This window comes from Lagenorhynchus albirostris, chromosome 8 (assembly GCF_949774975.1).
Source record: "Lagenorhynchus albirostris chromosome 8, mLagAlb1.1, whole genome shotgun sequence".
NCBI classification, from domain to species: domain Eukaryota; kingdom Metazoa; phylum Chordata; class Mammalia; order Artiodactyla; family Delphinidae; genus Lagenorhynchus; species Lagenorhynchus albirostris.
Genome location: NC_083102.1, coordinates 92999513 through 93026113, shown reverse-complemented (window position 1 = coordinate 93026113; position 26601 = coordinate 92999513). Strand labels below are relative to the sequence as shown.

The following is a 26601-nucleotide window of genomic DNA, read 5'->3' as shown; positions in this document are numbered from 1 at the left end:
GTTCCAAGCACAAAATTTACTCGAGCCGTTCACTGATGCTAAAGAATATGCTCTTAGCACAGTCACATACAAATTTTCACAGAGTAACATTTCCCCTACATGAAGGAAGTTCTGTTGAATGGCTGAAACACGGAACTCAAAGCTGTAAATTCTACTACTAGGTGCCTTCACTTTTTCACCTATAAATAGGCATAACAAAATCTATCACCTAGGTGCCTTCACTTTTTCACCTATAAATAGGCATAACAAAATCTATCACCTATGTGCCTCAGTGACACTATGGAGTCCTCCAACCTAAATCACATATTTTTAGAACTTGAAAGGATCCTATAGTTAAGTCCCCGTATCAATGGAGGCAGAGAAGCAGGAAAGTATACAGTTGTTAAGAGATCAGTCTCTGCTGCTTACCGGCAAACAGATCCCTGGTAAGACAGAGAAAAGAGAGCATTGTAATGCACTTCATTTAGGCTAACAGTGTGGCGCAATACCAACAAGAGAAAGTCTTTAGAATGTTCACCTAGAGCCTGGAAGAGGAAGATCATTTTTCTTAATCACATCCTGAAAGGCTCAAAGTTCCACCCCATCTCCCACCCACACACCTCCTTCTCAGCCTCGACAGAGCACAAGTCAGAAGCCACAAACACAAGAAATTGGGATGCCAGAAGGACGGAAGTAAAGAAAGATTTAAGAAGATGAGGGAGAGAAGAGTCCATCCTCCTGATGCACCTGCCACACCAGATAGGCGACTCAAGAGAAAACGTAACAAACTGACTTGTGCCATTCTCTGGATCCCACATGGATGCTTGCTGACCTAATACTAAGAATTTCTTTCTAATAATAAGTTAAAACTTTCTACCCTTCCAAACATTAAAGGTACAACTTAGAGGAATCGGACTTATAGAAGGCAAAATTCTATACTGCACTTTAAAATCAGTACCTAACTTTTTGCACAACCCTTAGGAGCAAAGCAATCCTTGTTATAGATGAGGAACAGCAAGGTTACCTAAATATCGTAAGATGTTACAAGCATTTAGCAGCTAAGTCGGAAGGAGACCCCAAGTGAACCTGAGTCCACTGCCTCTACCACATTACTGGATTCAATTACCTTCCTTAAGGTTTCATGACCAGGTCTGGATACTTAACTATTTTGTATTTAGTAAACCAGTAAGAAGCTAGCTTCGGGTCTCCTGCATGTTCATAACGTCATGTACAACTTCATGCTCTTCAAAGTGCTTTAACATATGCTGTTACATTTAACTCTCAATAAGAATTCTGTAAGTACCAATAGTATCTCCATCTTACAGATTATGAAAGAAACATTTAGATGATAAATTAACTTGTCAAAGTCACAGAGAGCAAATGGTACAACTAGAACTGGAACTCAGAAATTCTGACCCCAAAGCTTCTGATCTTTTCACTACCACCTTGCCTCCGTGTATTATTCTAATTTCAACATTCATCATCTCTCCTTCATAGACCATCACTAGAAAGCAAAAATTTTAAATGAATGAGTTGATTTGTCATTTCTACAACTACAATTAAGAAATAATCAGTTCTGATGTGGGCTGGTTTGTTCTACAAAATTTAAGTGAATGGCAAGCAATTGAATGCATCTACAGAAAAACATGCTTTTACCACTCTGAAAAATGTAAACCAAAACCTTTTTCAGAAAATAACTGGAAGAATCCATTCACTGGGAGCCTGCTAAATTAAAAAGATAGACAAAACTGGGAATTCCCTGGCGGTCCAGTGGTTAAGACTTCCAATTCATGGAACACAGGTTCGATCCCTGATCAGGGAAATAAGATCGTTCATACTGCGCAGCACGGCCAAAAACAACAACAGCAACAGCAACATCATAAATAAATAAAAAACTTTATTTAAAAATTTTTAAAGTAGACAAAACTACAAATTTTCAAAGATCCTTTAACACGCCAAACATACTATTTTCTTGTCCAGAGATTAAATACCATCTAAATTATTCTGAGTTAGCTCCCACAGTGAGATGCCCAAAATATCATCTAGCCTGGCTGTCCTCTTGAGTTTAAATAGGGTTAGACTGAGAGAAAATGGAATGGATGGTTGGGGAATTGTGATATTTTAAGGGATAGCCTAAGAAGCTATTTGAAAAGTTATTTTGCTTCTTTCCATGTTGTTCTTCAAGAAAAAGTTTCCTAGTTATACTTTCTGTGCTACAGCTTTCAGTGCTAATGGATCAGAGAAAAGCAAAAACAAATCTAAACATCAATGTCTCTAATTTCTGAGACAAAACAACTTTCACACCCACTAAGATCGGCATATAGTCAATCCTATATTTAACAGGCCTCCTCTGAACTCAGTCTTACATATTCCAGAAGTAGCTCCAGACCTTTATAAGAGTTGTCTATTTCTGGTATGATTTAGGTAAGCCATACCTAGAAGCAACAAAACAGATGAACTCTTGAGGATGTCTCCTGTCCTATAATTTTACCTATTTCATTTAATTTTCATTTCTCACCAATAAATGATGTCTCAAAGAACTACACTATGGATTTTGAATGCAATTACTTTTGAATGAAAAATCTTTCTACACCAGTGTTAAGTTATCCAATACAGTGCTTCCTGAACCCTCCAAGATAAACTGGATAGAATCACTCTGTGTAGTTGTGGTGGCCACATGCATGGAGTTGCCAGAATAAGCCACATAAATGCAGCAGACGATCTGGTTTAAAAAATTATTTCAGTCTTATTTAGTTATGACAAAAATTAGATGGAACCAGTGACCTATTAAGGCCAGTCTTGGAACACAATAATAAACCATCAGCACATAGGAGAACATTTAACTTTCTGCTGTCTATGGCAGTACATTTGTTTCATCCAAATGGATTATCAAGTCATTAAGATACAAGTTTTAAAAGGTGAAAAACATCCTTTTTACTCGCTCAAAATTGCTATCTAATGTATCAAGAGATAGCTTCTCTGTTCCTTTCATTCTGGTTGTCTCTTTGATAATTAGGTTCAGGCACTAAGAGTAGAAAATGTTTATATTGAGATCATAAGGCTTAGTCCATAACCAATTTTTGCCACAGGCAAAGCCAAGAAAAGATCATTTAAAGCTACAAAAAGTCTATTGTTACTAGCAGATTTCTCCAAGTGGAAAGACTGTGCCTAAATCCCACCTGCTCTTTACGTAGCATTGCAGCATGTTGAGAGACTGTGACAGATTGTATTTTCCAAAGATGGTTGCAATATCCCCTTCCGCATGCCCTTTTAGTACCTTAACATTCCCTGCCCCCATCAACAGGTGGAGTCTAATTCCTTTCTCCTTCATTCTGGGTGGGTTTGTGACATGCTTGTGACCAATAAAATTTTGCAGAAGGATTACAGCATGACCTCCACAACTATGTCCTAGAACATATGTATTGGTGACTTTGCCTTGTTTACTGGAACACTTGTGTTAGTGGAGCCCAGAGCCCCCCTACAGACAGTCTGACTGCTCTAAGGCCACATACTGTAAGGAAGCTCAAACTAGCCCATGCAGAGAGATGACGTGAAAAAGTCTTGAGATTAGATGGGAGATGCCTGGCAGCCCCAAGCTGCTCCAGCCCCCACTGTTCCTGCTTTGACTGCAATTGCTTGAGAAACCCCAAGCCAGAACCACCCAACTGAGCCCTTCCCAAATTCCTGACCCATGGAAACTATGAGAGTTCATAAAATGATTGCTCTTGTTTTAAGTCACTAAGTTTCAAGGTGATTTTTTACACAATAATTATTAGCAGAAGAGACCAAGCTTACAAATGACCAAGAAGAAAACTAGCCTACAATGCAGAAGGAATACCTGGGAAACAAAAGAATATAAACTACAGCTCTTGTCCCAGTTTTAGGTGTTCCAAGATCCCTCTGAAACTACATGCAAAAATTCTGTATGTTAATTTCCTAGAAGACGTTTGATAGCTTTCATCAAATTCTCAAAGAAGTCTATGACTCTTTTAAGATATATTAAAAATTGATTCATAATTTTGGAGAAGACTTTGCCACTAGTTTGGATGACTGAAGCAAACAATGAATGTGAAGGTATGATAAGAAATGAGGCTGAAAAGACAGTCTCGTCAATAAGTGGTGCTGGGAAAACTGAACAGCTACATGTAAAAGAATGAAATTAGAACACTCCCTAACACCATACACAAAAATAAACTGAAAATGGATTAGAGACCTAAATGTAAGGCTGGACACTATAAAACTCTTAGAGGAAAACACAGGAAGAACACTCTTTGACATAAATCACAGCAAGATCTTTTTTGATCCACCTCCTAGAGTAACGGAAATAAAAACAAAAATAAACAAATGGGACCTAATGAAACTTAAAAGCTTTTGCAAAGCAAAGGAAACTACAAACAAGACGAAAAGACAACCCTCAGAATGGGAGAAAATATTTGCAAACAAATCAACGGACAAAGGATTAATCTCCAAGATATATAAACAGCTCATACAGCGCAATATTAAAAAAACAAACAACCCAATCCAAAAATGGGCAGAAGACCTAAATAGACATTTCTCCAAAGAAGACATACAGATAGCCAAGAAGCACATGAAAAGCTGCTCAACATCACTAATTATTAGAGAAATGCAAATCAAAACTACAATGAGGTATATCACCTCACACCAGTTAGAATGGGCATCATCAGAAAATCTACAAACAACAAATACTGGAGAGGGTGTGGAGAAAAGGGAACCCTCTTGCACTGTTGGTGGGAATGTAAATTGATACAGCCACTATGGAGAACAGTATGGAGGTTCCTTAAAAAACTAAAAATAGAATTACCATACAACCCAGCAATCCCACTACTGGGCATATACCCTGAGTAAACCATAACTCAAAAAGACACATGTAGGGCTTCCCTGGTGGCGCAGTGGTTGAGAGTCCACCTGCCGATGCAGGGGACGCGGGTTCGTGCCCCGGTCTGGGAAGATCCCACATGCCGCGGAGCGGCTGGGCCCGTGAGCCATGGCCGCTGAGCCTGCGTGCCTGGAGCCTGTGCTCCGCAACGGGAGAGGCCACAACAGCGAGAGGCCCGCGTACCAGGAAAAAAAAAAAAAAAAGACACATGTACCCCAATGTTCATTGCAGCACTATTTACAATAGCCAGGTCATGGAGGCAACCTAAATGCCCATCAACAGACAAATGGATAAAGAAGATGTGGTACATATATACAATGGAATATTACTCAGCCATAAAAAGGAATGAAATGGGGTCATTTGTAGAGACATGGATGGATCTAGAAACTGTAATACAGAGTGAAGTAAAGTCAGAAGCAGAAAAACAAATATCATATATTAACGCATATATGTGGAACCTAGAAAAATGGTACAGATGAACTGGTTTGCAGGGCAGAAATAGAGACACAGATGTAGAGAACAAATGTATGGACATTAAGGGGGGAAAGTAGCAGGCAGGGATGGTGGTGGTGTGATGAATTGGGAGATTGGGATTGACATGTATACACTAATATGTAGAAAATGGATAACTAATAAGAACCTCATGTATAAAAAAATAAATAAAATAAAATTTAAAAATTAAAAAAAAAAGAAAGAAATGAGGCTGGATAGAAACCAAAGACAAATCATGAAGGCCTGATATTATATATCTAATGAGGTTAGGTTTATTTGTTTATTTGCTTCTCTAACTATGATAGGAGATAACTGAAAGGTTTCCAGAAAAATAAAGTTCCAAGGTCAGTTTTACTGAATATAAATTAAATATCACTGGCATCACTTTGCAGATTAGAGAGGAGTCATAAGAATCATAAGGTTTGAGAGTTGAGGCAGGGAACCAAGTAGAAAATTACTGCAATTATTCATGAAAAAGATCAGAGGCCAAACTAAGTCAACAGCAGTAGGAATGAGAAGACGGAACAAATGGTCACAAGAGTTAGAACACAGAACCCAGACTTAGTGAATGTTTGGACAGAAGTTTAAGTTTCTGGGTTTGGGTTAATAGTTCAATTGAGATAGGACAAAGGAAAAGAAAAATAAGTCTGCTGAACTGGTTTTTTGTTTGTTCAGTTTAAGGAGTATATCCAATCAAGAGCTGAATATGCCAACCTAAAACCCAAGGGAAAAAGAACTGGGTGAAAGATATAAATTTGAGAGCCAAAACATTATGTATGGTAGTTAGAACCACGCTAGGTTTGAGATATTATCTAAGAAGAACATATTGAACAGTGCTACCCAACAGAAATATAAGGTGAGCAAAATAAAAACTACATATGTAATTTTTAAAATTTTACTAGCCATGCTAAAAAAAAGTAAAAGGAAACCAGTGTAATTTTAGTAATATATTTCATTTAATACAATGTATCTAAAATATTATCATTCCAAAATGTAATCAATTTTTTAAATTATTGAGAAATTTTACATGTTTTTTCATATGTCTTTGAAATCCATTGTACTTTTTACACTTACAGCACATCTCAATTCAAACTTGACGCATTTCAAATGCTTAACAGTCCCATGTGGCTAATGGCTGCCTTATTAGAGAGTATAAAAGAGTAAAAACAATAGATGAGGTCAAAGCACAGAATTCTGGGCACAATCATTACTTTAAAAGCAGGCTGAGGAAAAGGAGGCCATGAAGAAGACTGAGAAGGAGAGAACAGCTATGTGGGAGGAAAACCAGGAAAGACATATTACGGGAGACAAGGAGGAAAAGAGCATCGAGGAGGGGTAGGTGGCCAACACTGTCTACTGTCACAAAGTGAGATAAGAAAGGAAAAGTGAAGTAAGTCAGACAGAGGAAGACAAATACATGATATCGCTTATATGTGTAATCTAAAAGAAAAATGATACAAATGACCTTATTTACAAAACAGACTCACAGACTTCGAGAATGGTTACTGGGGGGGGAGACGTGGTGGGAGGAATAGATTGGGAGTTTGAGATTGACATGTACACACTGCTATATTTAAAATAGATAACCAATAAGGACCTACTGTAAAAAATAAATAAATAAACAAACAAACAGAAAGGAAAAGTATCCGCTGTAGTTTCCAATTAAGAGGTCACTGGTAACCCTCCCAAGAGCAATTTCATTGGTGAGGGGGCTATGGAAGCCAGAATGCAATGGATGGAGGACAGAAACAGAAACCACATGCCCTTTTTTCACAAAGTATTAACAGTACCTCTTATTACTTAAACCAGTGATTCCAAAACCAGGTGGATTATCAGAATCTCTCAGAAAGCTTTTCAAGAATACAGATATACAAGTAACACCAACCCAGGTTTGTTTCATTAGGTCTAAGACATGGGAATTTATGTATCATTTAGAGTTGTCTAAGCAATTCTAAGGACTTCTGGTATATAGTAAAATCGGAATCAGTGTGCCTAAACCTGAAAATCCTTAATTCAATCAGGCTCTGAAAGTTTTGTAGGAGTACATCCCATAGTTCTGTAGTGAAAAGTTTCTCAACATTTCTTATCCCTCAGGACAGGGATTATGATTTACTAGCACAAATGTAAGCTTTATTAAAAGTTCAAAGTTCTTTTCCAGTGACTATGACTTCAGGCCAAGTATTTATTATTTCTGCACTTGCTTATCCTCAATCTATAAAAAGAATGACTTAGAGATGACTAGTACGTCTGACTCTACTTAAAGGCATCGTTTTTACACAGATTTAAGTATTAATCCTCCTAATATTTTAGAACTTTTCCGGCCAAAAGTGCAGAAGTCTCCTCCTCCTTGAACATGCAATGAAAGACAGAAATTAAACTATTTTCTCAAAAGTTAACGTGGAAACTATTCCTCAGTTACAACTAAACAGGGTTATGGTTCTCGACAGCCAGTCCAGGGGGCAACAAGGGTGAGAAGAACATGGTTCAGAACCAAGACTAACTGAGCTAAACCTTATTTCCCTTTATTTCTTCAAAGCTGCACATTGCCCTTTCAGGGACCTCTTTAAGCTCCTCCTTTACAGTCCCTTTACCCTGATTTTACTTAGATAAAAATGCTTGAGTGCAGAATACACATTGTGATTTGTCACGCAGTCCAATCTCCTAGAGAAGTTACTAACTCAGAATTTAAGCTCTCATTAACTTTCCATCAAAAGTCTCTGAGGTTCAAACAGCCACTCAAGACACTCTGCATTTTCCTTTTTACTGTGTAAAATGACAGTATGAATTAAACACTACATCCTTGACTAGCCAATCTTTCCTACAAAAGAGCTTTTAAAAAAGAGAAAGAAATTCTATTGTGTTAGTTTCCAAAATAAAACAGTACATAAAGACTCCTAAAGCTGAAAAACTCTCTAAGGATCATTTGGTCCAACTTCCTGCCTTTAGGCAGGTAAATTTCTAAATCATCCAGGAAGATGCTTATCCCTCTCTCCTTAAAGATCTCCAGAGGAAACAGAGCAGTTATTGAGTATCTAATACATGCCAGGCATGCACCAGAAAGGGAAAAGGAACTAGCACTATTTCCCAGGTGTTTGCCTACACATTATCTCATTTAATCTGAGTACATTTTCCAAGATGTGTGTTAGTACTCTCATTTTTACAAATGAGAAAAACAAGGTTCAGAGATGTCATGTGGGACTGGGATTTCAAGCCAGGACAGGATCTTTCTCTCCGCCATGCTAACAGAAACCGCATGACCTGTTTCTTCATGCACGGCAAGGTTCAATATCCTGATGGTCAAAAAGCTCTTCATTTAGCTAACTAAAATATCTTCTCTGATATGGGCTCATTTTCTCTTATTCATTGTTCTATGAACAATAAAAACAACTATTCCACATCCTCCCCAAAAGAGATGAAAACGGCACTCAAATCATTTCTTTGCCTTATCTATGGCAAACAAATCCAGTCCCTATAGACTTTCTCATTGAAGAAACTATTTTATATCCCTGGGATAATTTTGGCCATTCTTTTTAGGATTTTCTCTGATTATAACACTTTTTCAAAGCATGATGACTCAAAACAAACACAATGCTCTCAAAAGTAACCACTTACTGAGATAGAAAAAAAAAAAGAGGGGGAGGTTTTTTCTTTCATAAGATTCAGAAAGCAAAAACATTAGGAAAAAACTTGTTTAAATGACTTTTAATCGTTACCTCAAGCTGAATGTTTTCTCCAAATATTTGTTACCATATTTTTCCAGTCACAACCCAAAAATTCCCTATTCACATTTTCTGAGTATGAGGCTTATATGAAATGTTCCACCCAATAGAAGACTCTCCTTTTATTTTTAAGTATGTCTGTTAAAGAACTCCAAAAGGAATCTCAAATGCTATAGCTATTGTTACATGTATCAACCTGTTATTATCAAACTGAAGTTGAATCCTTAAAGATTCCAAATTCATATATAACAAATAATCAATGAGCACCAACTCTGTAGTGGATCTGTGTTATACTCTAGGGATATACAAAAATATCCCAAAGACACTCCCTGAATTCAGGCACTTACATTCCAAAGTCAGAGACAGATCAACATACAATAAGCAACATAATGAAAATTACATTGGAGCATAGAGAAAGAAGTGGCAAATTTTCCCTAAGGAAGCTAAGAAAAAAACCAAGTCATAAAAGATGACCAAAAGTCCTGTGTATCTAGTTAAGGCTTTCAATAGGGGCACTACTGGCATTTTGGAGGTGACATTCTAGATTCATGAGCCTGTCCCATACCTTAAGGATGTTTACTCATCCCTACCCCAAGCACTAAATACCAGTACAACCCAACCATCCCACACATCATTTTAAAACTCCCCTGGAGTGGAGTGAAGATTACTATCCACAGATGAAAACCATTGCTAGAGCACAGGATACCTCAAGCTCAGAAATGACATAAGAAATAAGTAGGTTAGAGACTTCCCTGGTGGTCCAGTGGTTGAGAACCCGCCTTCCAATGCAGGGGACGCAGGTTCGATCCCTGGTCGGGGAACTAAGATCTCACATGCCGCAGAGCAACTAAGCCTGTGCGCCTCAACTACTGAGCATGTGAGCCACAACTAGAGAGCCTACGTGCCACAGCTACAGAGCCCATGTGCTCTGGATCCCGCACGCCACAACTAGACAGCCCGCACGCCACAACTAGAGAGGAGCCCACGCAGCACAACGAAAGATCCCACATGCCTCAACAAAGATCCCATATCCTGCAACTGAGACCCCATGCAGCCAAAAATAAAATAAATAAATATTTTTTTAAAAAGAACCACTTATTTAAAAAAAAAAGATGGGGGAAGACTATTGTGCTTGTTTTTCAGTAGAACATCTCTGAAATGATGCAAAAGAAAAGTGATACCATTGACTGTCTCTGAGAAGCGGGTGAATTGAGGACAGAGGGAAGGAGATTTACATTGTAAACTCAGATACAGAGTGACAAAGACAAACCTGGTTATTATATAGAGAGCTCTCTTTCACTCTTAAAAGAGTCCTGATTTGTATGATAAATTATATAGTCAACATACTTGTTTCTTGTAGATTTAGCATTATGTGAATGTATTACCTCTTCAAAAATACAAACTAAATACAATACAGTGCCTTTGGATAGCAATGTAAGACTATTTTCCTTTTGTGTAATTGTTTGTGTGTCCTTAGTTTTTAAAGGGGGAGATAAATATCTAAGAAGCATCGCTTGTAAACTTGATGTAATCCATCCTGCACATATGGACCAAACTAATTTTAGGAAGCAGAGCTTTCATCATGTCACTCCCCTTCTGAAAAACCTCCCTAACTTCACTGTGAGCAAATAACATTTCAATTTCTTTGCTTGACCTTGAAGACTTTCCAAAGCATGGCCTTAATCAAGTTTCCCCCACTACTCTGAAACTTTAACTCTCAGCTCTTCCATGGCTGGCCTATTGCTCTTCTCTAGGTATGCCTGATTCCTTTCTACTTCCCTATCTGTGTTCACTCTGAGATCTCTACTAGGAATGCCTCAATCCATCTGAATCCTATTCACCTTTCCAGGTACCATTCAACTCAAATCCTACCACTTTTCTGAAATTCCACTCTGAGTCACATTTATATTTTACTTGTAGTAAGTTATAGTAATTTCTCTCCAACAGATTCCATGTAGGCCATAAATTAGATTTTGAAGATTTTATTAATTAAATTTAAAAAAATTTTGAAGAGCATCTGTTATACGGGGCACAAGGACATAAAGTTGAATAAGAGGCTTTCCCTACCCTGGAAGTTCTCACAGAAATAGCTGACAACTGGCACCATACCCCCTTGCCCTCACACATCTACCCCTCTTGGCTGCTTGCAAAAAACTTACCTCATTGTCAGCATCACATATGCAGACACACACACACCCACTCACTCACCCACACACATACACACACATTCCCCAGCCCCAGGCCTCTAGGATCATGAAACTCAAGGGCTTTCAAAGGCTGTTTATTCCCAAGAAAGGATTAGAAACTCTCTTTCAGTTCTCTATATTGCCTGCTACATAATGTTCCACTTAATTTTATGCAGTTTTCTATCATTTTCTAACTTTCCATGAGTATGTATTTAATCTAGTCAATCAAATTATTACTTATAGAGTAACTTATTAAATTCTTTATGGTATGTAAAACAATACTATTCACATATGGTCAATACATCTTTTTCATTGATTGATATAATTCTTGATGTTTAAATGTAAGGTGAATTATTACTTAGAACATGTATTACATATGTCTGAGTCATTTACTTTCCAGAATCTCTCATACTCATTGGTTTCATTCTCAATACCCTCTCCATATTCCCTATGCATTAAAAAAATTAGATAGATGATAGATAGATAGATAGATAGATAGATGATATCCCTTTTGAGTAATAACTGGTTAGCATAGAGCCATGAACATAAAAAATAATGGAACATAATTTTATTTGGAGCACAAGATTCTAATTTAAACATAATATATAGACCTTAACAAGTCATTAACTTCTGTCAGAGTCTATGTAAAGGGATTTTTAATAATAACACCTCTCAGAATGTTTCCAAGTGCGATCCGCAACCATCTCCATCAGAAGTGCTTGGGGCCATCATTAAATATGCGTATTTGTGGGCTCTACCCACAAATCAGTATCTCTGAGAGTGGAGCTGAGGAATCTACAGATATACCAAGCAATTGCTGACTCTTATGGGTACTACATTACATTATACATGTTTATATTTTTACATTCTATAAAAGACATTTATTTTCTCTTTACAATATCTGGAAGAGGAGTGTGTGAACATCACTTCCAGATGCACTTCATCGAAAGAGAGAAGCTATACGATATGTTCCAGATCACATAGCACAGTGCCAAGTATTCATTTATTCATTCATTCAGCATTTATTTATTGAGTGCTTAGAAAGTGCCAGGCTCTGTTCTAGGCAATGAGATACCGCAGTGAGCAAGCAAAGACCATGGTCTTATGAGGCTTATGCCCTCCTGGTGCCCCTTTTAGGCAGCCAGGTAAACATTACACAGAAATGAATGAGATACAGCCAGGCCTCCAGACTCCAGACTCTTAGTTGACTGCTTTCTCACTCCACCAAATGGTCTATTCACTACAGTGCAACATATCATATCAATAGCAAGCATAAGCAAGATGCAAATACAATAAAAATCAGGCTTCATTCTTCAGGCAGCATGGAGAGTGGCTATAGTACAGAAGGTACTATATATAGCTAGAAGATGTAAAGCAGACTGGGTTCAAAGTATGGCTTTAGCATTTTACATACCTGGGCACCCTGTACAAGTTACCTAAGCCCTTAAGCTTCAGTTATAGAATTTATCAATACCTACACCTGGAAGGGTCAATGTAAGAATGAAAACATAAAAGCATACTGAAAACATCAAGCATGGGTATAGCACAGTGTAGCTACTCAACGTCAGTTCTCTTTTCTCCGTTATCAAATCTGAATTTTATCCAACAATACCACAGCATTACCTAAAAGGCTAGATTTTAGATTTAGTTGGAGGTAACTGTAACTAGTTTGCTTAAATCTCATCATAAAGACTACTTTCATAGATTTTATCCTATATTACACATTTAGCTGATGCCCCTTTGGGATAAAAATAATATTATGAGTCCACTATAGAAAAACCATGCATTTTGAGTTTTCTCATCATAATAATAGTCTATACTTTGGGAACATCACTCATTTTCCAGGCAGAAGTATATTAGATCATCACTAAAAATATGTATATATGATAATGTATCTTTCCGTCTCTTCAAACTCTTAACTAATATAGTAGGTCCATAAACAATAAGTTCCCTGCATCTCCAACCTCACTCTTCCCCTTCTTTGCTAGCTCACAATAATCCAATGAGACTAGCTCCTCAAACCCACCAGACTCCCCAGCATTTAGATGTCATGCATGGTGTTGCCCTAGAGTCACCAGGTTAGTGCTTAACTGCATCCCACCTTAAATATCTGGCCCTCAGAGAAGCCTTTCCTGACCAACCATCCTGACAACATTAGGCTGCACTGAATAGGGTGAGGAAGCCTGGGTTCCAATCAGTCATCTGACAACATGGAGTTATGCTACAGCACAAATACACAGCTGGGCAGGTAGATAAAACATCATACGCAACATGATATAACTGGCAACAGTGCATTTGCATTAGCTGGTTAAAAATATCAGCCAGGGCTCTCAGAAGTGATCCCTCCTGTGGAACTTCTGCTGAGAGGCTTGGTGAACTGTCATATACTGCTGGTATCAGGGGGAAACAACTCCTTAAAGGGGGATTCCCAGCATGGGCTGATTCTCTTCAGGCTGCTTTTATCCTTTGCTGTCAAACCACATTTTGCAGAATCTCTGGAAGTATTAAAATGGCCTGAGGCACACTGTTACATACATCAGTAGCATCAGTACTAGCATCCTAGTACTCTTCTTTAGAGCTCTTTTTACTTGTTTAATATTTCTTTTCTGTTAATGTTTGTCTTCTCCATTTAAGGACCGTGCCTACCTGTTGCCTGTTTAATTCCCAGTAACTGCCATAGTAGCCAGCATACAGAGGATTCCCTCTGTATATGTACAATAACCATTCACTGGGTGGATGAATTGAGAAGTGAGAGATGTGTCCGTGTGAAAGAAGCCGAGTTTATTTAATGTAATACACGTGAAGTACCTAAAATAATGCTTGGCACACAGTAAGCATGCAATTAGTGTTGTTGTTATTTGTTAACCAGAACAAAAATCTCCTGAGGATAATACAAGAGGTGAGTTACTGACTGATAAATAATATGGTTGAGCACACGCTGTGTGGTTATCCCTGTCAGAATATAGCGCAGTGTACTAAAGGAGTAAGCTTTCACCTCATCTACCTCAGGTGTTTTTGAGTTAATTCATTTTAATATTTGAATATACAAATTTATATACCTTATCTTATGAGAAAGATATCTCATATCTTTTCACATACTCACAATTGAGTACAATGCTATTAAATAAAACCACCCACTCACAAAAATAACGTCTTGACCATGTAAGTATCTCTATGGGAAAGAGCAAAGAGATATATCCATGCTTCATTCTCTCAATGGATAGAAAGAAAATTGGTGCCCTTGAATATCGTAAGGAAAAGCCACACACATTCTTTCTAAGACTTGTGAAAATGAAACAAAGAAAGTACAAAAGACCATATATTTTAAGTCACTGAAATCCCAACACCTACTCTAAAATAATAAAAAGAAGTAAAACCTGTAAAAAAAAAAAAAAAAAAAAAAGACTTGAGGTCATTCTGCCTCATTTTATCCCAACACTGCAGCAATATTTCCTGAAGAATTAACTGAAGAAAGTGGTTCAGGGAAGGAATACCTACTGGAAAAAGTTTTTTAAGGCTATCAATCTAATTTGTTTTGGAAGTGGATTTTTTTAGTATTTTTATTTACTAAGCTTTCACACTTTTTTTTTACTTTATTTAACGGCATGTTTAGTTTTCCCCAAGAGTCCATTTTCTAAGAGTCTTTGATCTAACCATCCACATTTTGGTAGTCTATATACTTTTTGGGAACTTCCTATCACCAATGGAGAAGGAATGTGGTTATAAAATCAAATAATTCTTTCACTGTCAGAATCTAATGCATTAACAATCAGATACAACTATGTCCGAGCATTAAGTAACAAATTTTAAAATAAACAACCACTTATAATACTCCAGAGGGAAAAAGAAACCCTCCACTATGTATTTACATCAAATGAAAGTACTCTAGTAGAAATGGACATCCGCGGACTAGTCTAGTCAGCCATTCTACTTCACACGAGGAATATTCCTAAGTCACACAAAGGTGCCTTTACTAAGCTTGAATGATATCATACATATGGAAAATGTGTTCTCCACTTGATCTATTGCTTCTTGCTAAAAAGGTTGTTCTTTTCCATGGGGCCATAATGACATTAAGCCTCAAGTACATTCATAATAAACATTTCCATTTTTAACATCATTCACTTTCCGTGGTTTTTTCCTAAAATTAACTCATGTTTAAGCCTATGGGGTTAGTAAAGATGAAAATCTCTTTGGAATAAATAGGGGGAAAAATATGAATATTCTAAAGAAGGATACCTACCTCAGGCCCTGTGATGTGCATCAGACCAGAAATAGCAGAGGCAACAGCATCGTACCCAGCTCGCTGAGACAGTGGACCTGTCTGACCATACCCTAAGACAACAAGAATAGACATATTCAGCACCACCCAGGGAGAGCAACAGTACAATAGTGTGTTAAAACCATCTGTATCCAGAAATCCTACAGCATTTTGTTACTATTAGGTCTACACTATCCCTTGAAGGAGGCTGTAAAATTTAATTATGGTGTCATACCCCACAAGGTTGCAAACTGGTGACTCGTGGGCCAGATCCCCATTGTACAAATGTTTTGTCTGGGCTGAAGAGTGTTTTGAAATGTGTTTACTTAGTTTCCAACATTTAAAGATCAGGAGATAGCACATAATATACAAATTTCTGGCTTTTCTTGAAAAACCAGAAAATACATTCAAAACTCGTCTCACATCCTCACATGGCAATAATCAATTAGAGTTGAGTAATAGTTCTTCCCTTTACACAGGGCATAAATTCTCCAATTTGCCGCACTCTACACCCCTCCTTAATCCTTTATGCTTCAGTCTGATTCAATCATTAACTGACCTTCCAGACTCCAATAGGTACTTGCTACTCCTGCTGTATACAAAACAATATACAAAGTAAAACAAAACAATGTCTCCCTAGGTTCTATTTACATATTTTTTCAAGTATGCAAAGAAAATATAAATGATAATTTAAAATTTGAACATAAATAGAATTAATACATCTCCTGCCAGTGCTTTTTAGGATTACAAAGAGAAGGTGAAGGTGTCACTTTTTGTTGCCATCAGCAAAAATTAAAAGAACATAAAGGGACTTCCCTGGTGGTCCAGTGGTTAAGACTCCATATTCCCAATGTAGGGGGCCCAGGTTCAATCCCTGGTCAGGGAACTAGATCCCGCATGCCGCAACAAAGACCCAGCACAGCCAAATAAATAAATATTTTTAAAAGAAAAGAAAAGAAAAGAACATAAAAATATTTTATCCTGCTCTCCTCAGTCCTGGTGCTTACTGTTGGATATTAAAGGTTATATGAGGAGCTACATAACTCTGTCTCCAAATCCCATATATTTTGCTTGCTTCTCCAGCAACCTGGAACACTCTATTTCACTCCATATATGTATATACCTCACTCCCTCACATCCTCCAACTCTGCACTGAAATGTCTCCTTATTAGAGAGGTCTTCCCTGAAGAACTTTTATGAAAGGTCACTCTCACTTTTCACTCTTAAGCCCCCTTACCTCATTATATTTGACTTCACACCTCTTATCACCAGAAGATATATAATATAGTTTATTTACTTTCTGTATCCTCCCTACTCAAAGGTATGCTCTAGAGAGTTTTTTCTATTGAATTTACTGCTGTATTGCCAGCATCCAGAATAGAATTCAGTAACGGTTACCAAATGAATAAATGAATGAATACTGGTTACATAAAAACAATTACCTTTAAAAAACAAATTAATTAATAAAGAATCTAAAGAGGCTTTTACTCTGTTTTGTTTTCTTTTTGAGCAAAATGATGATATAGGAGGCCAATTTCCTCCTCCCATGGACACAGTGCTTGCACAGCTACACACAAAGCACTTCTCTCTGAGAGAAATCTGGAAACTGAGAAACTAGAGAAATCCAGATGAATGACTCCTATACATTGGGCAACAGAGACAATACCCATATCGAAACTGGTAGGAAAGGCTGAGACACTCTCATCATAAACCTCACTCCAGGCACAAAACCATACAATTAGGAGGAAAACCCAAACTCCCAGCTTCTCCCTGAGCAACAGGCAGTACGGACATCTAGTGTCCCAACCTTTAAGTCTCCCACCTGAGAAACAGTCCCCTAAAACTCCTATCTCTGATAGCCAGCATTCATGAGTCCTACAGGACTACAGCAAACAAAGAAGTTACTGATAGCATCATAAGCACTGAACACAACTATCCCCCCAGTCTCAGGACTGAAGGAGCAGCGAAAACATCCATCTCCCAGTCTTTCCCTGGCAAGGGCTTGACTTCATACTTTACAAGCTGTTGCCTAAGGGTCTAGACACTAATTGACAACATCTAACTGATCCTACCTGGAACCTGAAAGAATCAGTGGGTGCTTACCCCACCTTCTCCATCCAGCTCACTCCAACAATAAAACCAGGTCACCATCATCTCTCCAGAAGGACCTTCTACACATGTCTTGTGCCCCACCTTTTGCAGCTACTGCCTGGGAGATGGGCCCCCAGATCACCCGGCTCTGACTGTCAACAGTGCTTGCAGTTAACAAGTCCCACTGGACTATAGCAAACAAATAAGCAGTTTGTAATGGGCTCAGGGCTCAGTGCAAGGGAGAATACAAAAAGCCTACCTTCCAGTTTCTCCCCAGAAAGTGCCTGATGGCATACTTTCCCAGCTGTTGCCTGAGGGTCTGGCTTCTAATCAGCCTGTATCTAAGGGCTGACTACAATCATCCCCTTTGGAACTTAGATGGGTCTTCTCATACCCTCAACTACTAAAAGGCATGAAGAAGGACAGTGGCTTGGACAGTCACAAAGGTTTGAGAGGCATCCAGGAGTTCAGGCTGTGCTGATTAACAGGATTCATCTCCTACACAAGAACATTCTCTCAAGACTGAAAGAGGTGCTGTTTAGCTAATGCACAAAAACCGACACAAGCATTCAAGGAAAATGAAGAAACAAGGGAATATGTTCCAAACAAGAGAACAATATAAATCTCCAGAAACCAACCTTAATGAAACAGAGAAAAGTGATTTACCTGACAGAGTTCAAAATAATGCTCAGAAAGATGCTCACAGAGGTCGGGAAAGCAATGCATGAACAAAGTGAGAATTTCAACAGCGACTGACGGTATTACAAAGTACCAAACAGAAAGTACAGAGATAAAGAATAAAATAACTGAACTGAAAAATTCAATAGAAAGGTTCAACAGCAGACTACATCAAGTGGAAGAAAGCGTCAGTGAATTAGAAGACAGAGCAGTGGAATACATCCACTCAGTGAAGAAAAAAGAAAAAAGACTAAAAAAGGAGTGAAGATAGCTTAAGAGACTTATAGCGCACTAAAAAATGGGCCAATATACACATTATAAGGATCCTAGAAGACAGGGGGGACCTTATTCAAAGAAATAATGGCTGAAAACTTCCCTAACCTGGGGGAAAAAAACAGACATCCAAATCTAGGCAGCCCAAGAAGTACCAAATATGATGAATCTAAAGAAATTCACACCCAGACATTATAATTAAATTGTCAAAGACAAAAACCTTAAAAGCAGCAACAGAAAAGCAACTTGTTACATACAAGGGAACCCTCATAAGACTATCAGTGGATTCTACAATAACCTTGCAGGTCAGAAGGCAGTGGGATGAGACATTCAAAGTGCTGAAAGGAAATAAAAAAGACTGCCAAACAAGAATACTCTACCCAACAAAACAGTCCTTCAGAATTGAAAGAGAAATAAAGAGTTTCCAGACAAACAAAAGCTGAAGGAATTTATCACCACTAGTCTTACAAGACATGTTAAAGGGATTTCTTCAAGCTGAAACAAAAGGATGCTAATTAGTAACATTAAAACATATGAAAGTATAAAACTCACTGGTACAGATAAATATATGGTTAAATTCAGAATACTCGAATATTGTAATGGTGGTGGGTAAATCGCTTATAACTCTGGTATAAAGATTAAAATTAAAAATATTAACCACCTATAACTACAATAATTTGTTAATGAATACACAATATTAAAAAGATTTAAATTGTGACATCAAAAACATCAAATGTTGGAGAACAGTGTAAAAATGTAGAATCTTCTTATACATTTGAAGTTAGGTTGTTAGGTCAGCTTAAAACAGACTATTTTAGCTATAAGATATTTTATGTAAGCCTCATGGTAACACAGTGCAAAACCTATAGTAGATACACAAAAGAGAAAGAGAAAGAAATCTCAGCATACCACTACAGAAAATCATCAAATCACAAAGGAAGAAGAACAACAGGGAAAGAAAGGAACAAAGAAATGACAAAACGACCAGAAAACAATTAACAAAACGGCAATAGTAAATCCATAGCTATCAATAACTACTTTAAATGTACATGGACTAAATTTTCCAATCAAAAGACACAAAGTGGCTAAATGGAGAAAATGAACAAGACCCAATTATATGCTGCCTACAAGAGATTCACTTCAGCTTTAAGGACACAGACTGAAAGTGAAGGCATGGAAAAAGATACTCCATGCAAATGGAAACCAAAAGAAAGCAGAGGTATCTATACTTATATCAGATAAGGTAGACTTTAGGACAGAGACTAAAATAAGAGACAAAGGTCTTTATATTGATATAATGATAAAAGGGTCAGTCTAACAAGAGGATATAATATTTGTAAATATTTATGCACCCAACAGACAAGCACCTAGATATATAAAGCAAATATTAACAGGCCTGAAGGGAGAAACAGACAGCAATACAATAATAGTAGGGTACTTCAATAACCCACTTTCAACAATGGCTAGATCATCTAAACAGAAAATAATAAGGAAATATTGGACTTAAACTACATGTTAAACCAGATGGATTTAACAAACATTTACAGAACATTCATCCATCAGCAGCAAAATACACATTTCTTCTCAAGCACACATGGAACTTCCTCAGCATAAATCATGTGCCACAAAACAAGTCTTAATAAACTTAATAACACCAAAGTCATGTCAAGCATATTTTCTGACCACAATGGTATGCAACTAGAAATCAATTACAAGAAGAAAAGTAGAAAATTCACAAATATATAGAGATTAAACAACATGTTACTGAACAACCAATGTGTCAAAGAAGGAATCAAAACATAAATCAAAAAATTCTTTCAGTCAAATGAAAATGGAAATACAACGTACCTAAATTATGGGATGCAGCAAAAGCAGTTCTAAGGGCAAAGTTCATATGATGAACTCCTACATCAAGAAACAAGTAAGATCTCCAATAAACAACCTAACTTTGTACCTAAAGTAACCAGAAAAACAAGAACAAATGAAGCCCAAAGTTAGTAGAAGGAAGAGAATATCAAAAAACAGAAAAGAAATAAATAAAAGAGACTAAAAATACAATAGAAAAGATCAATGAAACTAAGAGCTAGTTCTTTGAAAAGGTAAACAAAATTGGCAAACCTTTAGTTAGACTCACCAAAAAATGAGAGCAAGAACTCAAGTAAATAAAATCAGAAATGAAAGAGATGTTACAACTGACACCATAGAAATACAAAGAATCAAAACAGACTACTATGAACAATTATACACCAACAAATTGGACAACCTAGGAGAAATGGATAGATTTCTAGAAACTCCAAGACTGAATCATGAAGAAACAGAAAATCTGAACAGACCAATTACTGGTAAGGAGATTAAGTCAGTAATCCAAAACCACCAAACAAACAAATGTCTAAGACCAGAGGCTTCACTAGTGAATTCTACGAAATATTTAAAGAATTTCTATTCCAGAGCAGCTAGTTTATAGCTGTAAAGGGCATCCTAGACCACACTTCCAGTCTTGAACACAATGGCTTTTAAACCACCAGTATCCCCAGCATAAAACAGGCCTCCAGGAGCAGAGAGAAGCTCCGCTGTAAGGCAGGAACACTAAGTGCTAGTGAACCACCTGCTATCTCAACAGGAAGTCAAGAGAATGAATTAGCTTCAGTCCACTCTAGGTAGAGAATATCTGGAGCTCAGGCTTCTGGCCAGGAGCCCAAATGCCTCAAATGAGACAAAGAGAGGCCCCTCACCCATCAGCACAACTCTAAATGAAGTCTTCTAAACAAAGGCCTTCAGGAAAACATGCTCAAAAAAACAAACAGTTTGCTAAATAAAAAGGCACCATAATACTTGCCTTGTAATACAAATTCTCCTGTTCAGCTTACAACAAGGGGGAGGCACAAATATCCTAATTACTTTAAATTACAGCTTCCAAGTATTTCTATTAAAGAGAAATATAAATAGTTACCCTCACGGAGGCAGTATGGCATAATGAATAAGAGGATGAGTTTTAGGATTGAAAAAAATCTGAATTGAAATTATAGCTCTGCTAACTACTAAATCTTCAACAATTCATTTAATCTCCCTGAGCCTCAATGTGCAGAGTATTCACATTTATCTCATAGATATATTATGAGGATTCAATTTGATAACACAGCATAAGCAAAGTACATTACATTGAGAGCTAAATATACTTAGTTAATAAATATGCACTGATTAATATACTAATAACATAGTAGCTTGCCCTTTCCACAAAATATTGAGAATAACAAAAATTGCCTTGAAGTATGTTTAAATGATAAGGAGAATAAATATTCTAAGCATTGCATTTATGTTGTTTAACAACCCATTAAAATTGAAAGTTTTTGTACTTGGAAACTAGCACATGTTCATTTTAGAAAAGAAACTTGACAATAATAACATATTTTTGGTAATATGAGTCAAAAATTATTCCACCTTTCACCTTACACTTGACTTAACTACTTAAATACTGACAACCAATACCATAATCAACAAATATTTATAACAATAAATTTAAAAATTTAAAACAGGAAACTGACATTACCAAAATGGTATTCTGCAAAGATTACCCTGGTGGCAATGTGAAGACTGAATCATTTATTAATAATTTAACAAAGAGCTGAAAAAATGGTAAGTACAGGATCCAGATAGTTCTTTTTAATTTTATTTTTAGTTTTACAATTCCAAAAAAGACCATGATCAAAATCCAAATTACAGAGGAAGAATTTAAGCATGTTAGTTCTATTTTATATTCAAGTAAGGGAGGTAAGGAAAACCAAGGAGGTTATGGAAAATCAGAGAGGAACATCTTTCTCTCTCTCTCCTCTCTCCTCTATCTCTCTCCACTACCCCACCCCCTTACTCACCCACATTCATTTTAAGGAGCAATCTCGCCATCTTGTGGCTCTTACGAACACTGACTATAAAGCAAAACTTGAACTTCCAGACATAAGTAAAAAATGCAAGGGAAGGGAAACTAAATGGAAAAGATTTCTTGTCTTTTAATATTTGCCCTGAATACCAGATGCTCTGGCCTGCCCACTCCTGGTTTCACTCATTTTTCTTCTTAATAATGTCTAACTTTTTGTTTCCCTTTTCTCCTTAACCAAAACAGGAGTATGTTTAAAGTTAGTATCATTCCAGCAGCTATAGAAACTCCAAAAATAGATTGTTTATCTGAAAGGAGAACAGAAGCAATAAAATATTTTACAGTAAATAATGTAATCCTTCAAAATGTATACAAATATCTGGACTTCTTTCCCTGATCATTTTCTAGTGTATAGATTGTTTCTGAATTAAAAGATTATGAACTCAATGCATTTTATTTTTAAAAAATATTTATTTTCTTATCTGTCCACTGAAAAGGCCTAGAAGCAAAGACTAACCCAGCAGCAATGAGCATCACCAGTATCCAGACGGTGGTCTCTAAATGCCATTTTCCACTAAAAGAAATTAAGATTCCTTGGGGAAATGGTTGATTACAGGATAGGGCAGGAAATGTACAAAATGCACCTGGAATATATTGTTATACCAGAAACCAAAGAAGCTATCAGACTATTAGTCATGTCAAGAGTATGCAGAAGCCAACTTAAAAAGGCCTCCACTGGCCAAAGATGGAACCATTTTGAGTATCAGTAAGGATAACAGCTGCAGTGGACTGAAACACAACAAATATGTTAAATTCTGTGAGTTCCTAATGATATTTTTTTAATCATTAGGAAGATACTAGGGAATAAATTCATTACTATGACAATTGGTAAACAGAAAGAATTTGCATCTATCCTGCCTTTCCTTAATGACCTATACTCAGGGTAATCAGACAGTTGATGAAGGGAACATTATGTTTCTGGAAGTGTTCCAATCAATATATGAAGAAGGAACGGCAGAATCAGGGTGTCATCATTTTGTAACTCCTAATGGATTAACAGATCTAGGCAATCACCATCAATGGCTGCTAACATCACAAACAAGAGCAATAGCCAGCCCATGTGCTCCAGGGGAACTACACACCACCTTCTATGACATATTCTTGACCAAAAAAAAAAAAAACCTCAAACCAAAATCTGAGCAAACCTATAGATATGTCAATTTGTAAATAATAACAATGACAAAAATTAAACAACATGGGAATGTAATCAGCAAAATTCAACCTACCCAACAGGACAAAGTGGGTTTTTTTAAACAAATAAATTTTAAGAAAAAAGAGATTGAGAAGCAACTATAAATTAAAGGAGATTTAAGAGACATATCAATCAACCGCAATAATTAGACTTCATTTGGATCCCAATTCAAATTAACAAACTATAAAACGAAAGACAGAGAATTGGGAAAATCTGAACATCAACTGCATATCTGATGATATTAAGGAATTACAGGGTTTTTTTAATTTACATGTGATGACACTGGGTGTTTATGCTTTAAAAAGAGTCCTTTTCTTTTAAACATATTCTGAAATATTTAGAAATGAAATGATATTAAGTCTGAGATTTGCTTTTAAGTAATCAGGGGAGGGAGAATAGGTGGGGTTGTAGGCAAAATAAGATTGGCCATGAGTTGATAATTATTAAGCTGGATAATGTGCACCTCAAGAGCCATTATACTATTCATTCTACTTTTATGTAACCTTAAAATTTTCCACCATAAAATGCCAAAAAATAAATAAATTTAAGAATGGCATGCAAATTTCATTTTGTATGTCTAAAAGTACCCCAAGGAATATTAGAGCTGAACGGACGGGGGAAAAATTCTTGCTTTACAGATGAGAAAACTGAGGCCCACAGAGGTTAAGTGACTTGTCTAAAGTCATAAAGCCAGTCAATAGCAAAACTAGAACTAACACTGAAGTTTTCAGTTTCCCAACCTGGTTCTCCTTCATCTGAACAGGATGTCTGAAGACTCTTAGCCACTTTCTACTTTATACTTTATAGGATTAATTCAGAAACAAATTCAAGACCCAGTCTCAATAAATGTTTTTGGTTTTTCTAATTTGCGTGCTTTGTTTTGTAGACATCTCCCTTATCATACCTTTTTCCTCCACTGTGACAATTAAATGAGACATTTAGTAAATGGGCCAAAGTTTCACATTCTTATGGCTTTTCACTCAACTTTTTCAATTGGCATTGTGAAAAACCTTCCTGTTGATCTGAAAGATTTCCCACAATCATACCTTGCGTTTAATAGGGTTTGTCCTTCTGTCACATGCATAATGATTTAGATTCTCACAGTCACACCCTGTTTTGGTGGATTATTTTTTCTTTTTCCCTCAGGTCACAGATACAGCATTTTTAACTGTAAGATATGTACATTTCTACATGCAAGATTACAAAACTAACCTCAGCAGGATTCATTGAGATTCCTGTAAACCTCAATAGGGCAAGAGACCTCGCTGCAAACATGCTAACCAATCAAAACTAACACTTAACCAAGGACTCCATAAAGCAAGAGTGGTAATTTAGGGTGATGGCGGTAATAATAATGATAATAGTTAACATGTACAGAGCACTTGTTATGTTCCAGGAACTGTGCTGGTGCTTTGTATGTGTTATCTGATTTAAGTCTCACAAGAATTACATGAGGTAAATTTTATTATCCTATTTGAATTACTATTGAGACAAATGAGGTCCTGAGAGATTAAAGTGCCTTACCCAAGGTCACAAAGCTACTTGCTGTGATTCTGTAACTGATTATTGACGTTTTGACACTCATTACAATGTAACCATTTCTGGAAAATATTTCCCTGAGTATTAATAGTTCATACATTGTTCAAAGACCAAAAATGTGACTAATATGGTTTGCTACCTCAATAACCTATGAAATTAGATCCCCCAATCTCTATCACAGAGAGGCAGCAAAATTGGCTGATTAATCGTACAGCACCTAAAACATCTGAAATACTAATAAGTATATGTTCCTAGTCAGAAAAGGCAAATAAATCTGTAAATTAAGCAGTATGACTACAATGCAGCAAAAAGAAGCATACTAAGAAAAAATGCTTATACTGATGATAGCTGGTAATACAGAATTACCACTTTTTTATGATATCCAATTTGATGATACTAATATTTAAAAATATATTTTGTTTGACAATTGCTTCTTATGCATACGTTTCATTTCCCCCAGCTAGTTAGTATAACACTAAGCAGACAGTGGAAACTTAATAAATACTCATCAACTGACTGGTGCATATTTTTGTATTTTGTACTGTTTCACGCATGCCTATGATATTCTTCACATAAACTATCAAAATAAATGTTTTTTTACAGAGCAGACAAGAGTAAGGGATAACTGGGTGTCAAGATACTATCTTGCTTATAATATACAGTGTGTTTTTTATGGAAAAGAAATAAAATGTCTTCAAAACTCTCATCATCCAAACAGTCTACAATTGCAAAAGCTTTGGTGATCATGCCAAAGCATCCCACTAAAAGTGACTTTAACTACATGCCCAATCATGTAAGTACACATACACATACACACACACACACACACACACACACACACACACATTATCCTAAATCTCAGAAGACTTATTCAAATAGGAAGGGAAAAAACTATTATAAATCACAATGATATAATGAAAATAAATTGCAGAATATGCCCTTAAATTAAGAATTCAAATATATTTTCATGGAATCTATTCGAAAGAAACTACTAGGAGTTACATCTACATTCCAAGAGTCAATATTTGGTACAAGATGAATGCAGCTCACATTCCGACAGATGCCCCATAAAATTATTAAAGAATAAAGAGAATTACCATTTTATATATTTTTCATTTTCAGGAGAAAAATCAAATTTTAAATTACATAAATATAAAACATGAGTAGATAAAATATGAGCAGAAAAGAAAATAAAAACCCAGCCAGACTCTCACATAAAACCAATTCCCTATAGCTGATTCCCACACTCCAAATAGCAGCACTACGTCAGCCTATGAAGGGACATTTTAGGCAAAGAACACAGAAATGTTCAGTACTGACCTCTTTACAGAGACTAAACATCATCTCAAATCAAATCCAGATA

The 26601-nt window shown here is 36.6% G+C and overlaps 1 protein-coding gene across 2 annotated transcripts in view; it reads right to left on the bottom strand.

The window, feature by feature from the left end:
• Nucleotides 1–26601, bottom strand: part of SUGCT (succinyl-CoA:glutarate-CoA transferase) — a 684774-nt gene that overhangs the window by 601428 nt on the left and 56745 nt on the right. For both annotated transcript variants that reach the window (XM_060156214.1, XM_060156215.1), the window contains one exon: nt 15517–15608. In XM_060156214.1, the coding sequence (XP_060012197.1) occupies nt 15517–15608 (92 nt within the window). The remainder of the gene's footprint in view (nt 1–15516; nt 15609–26601) is intronic.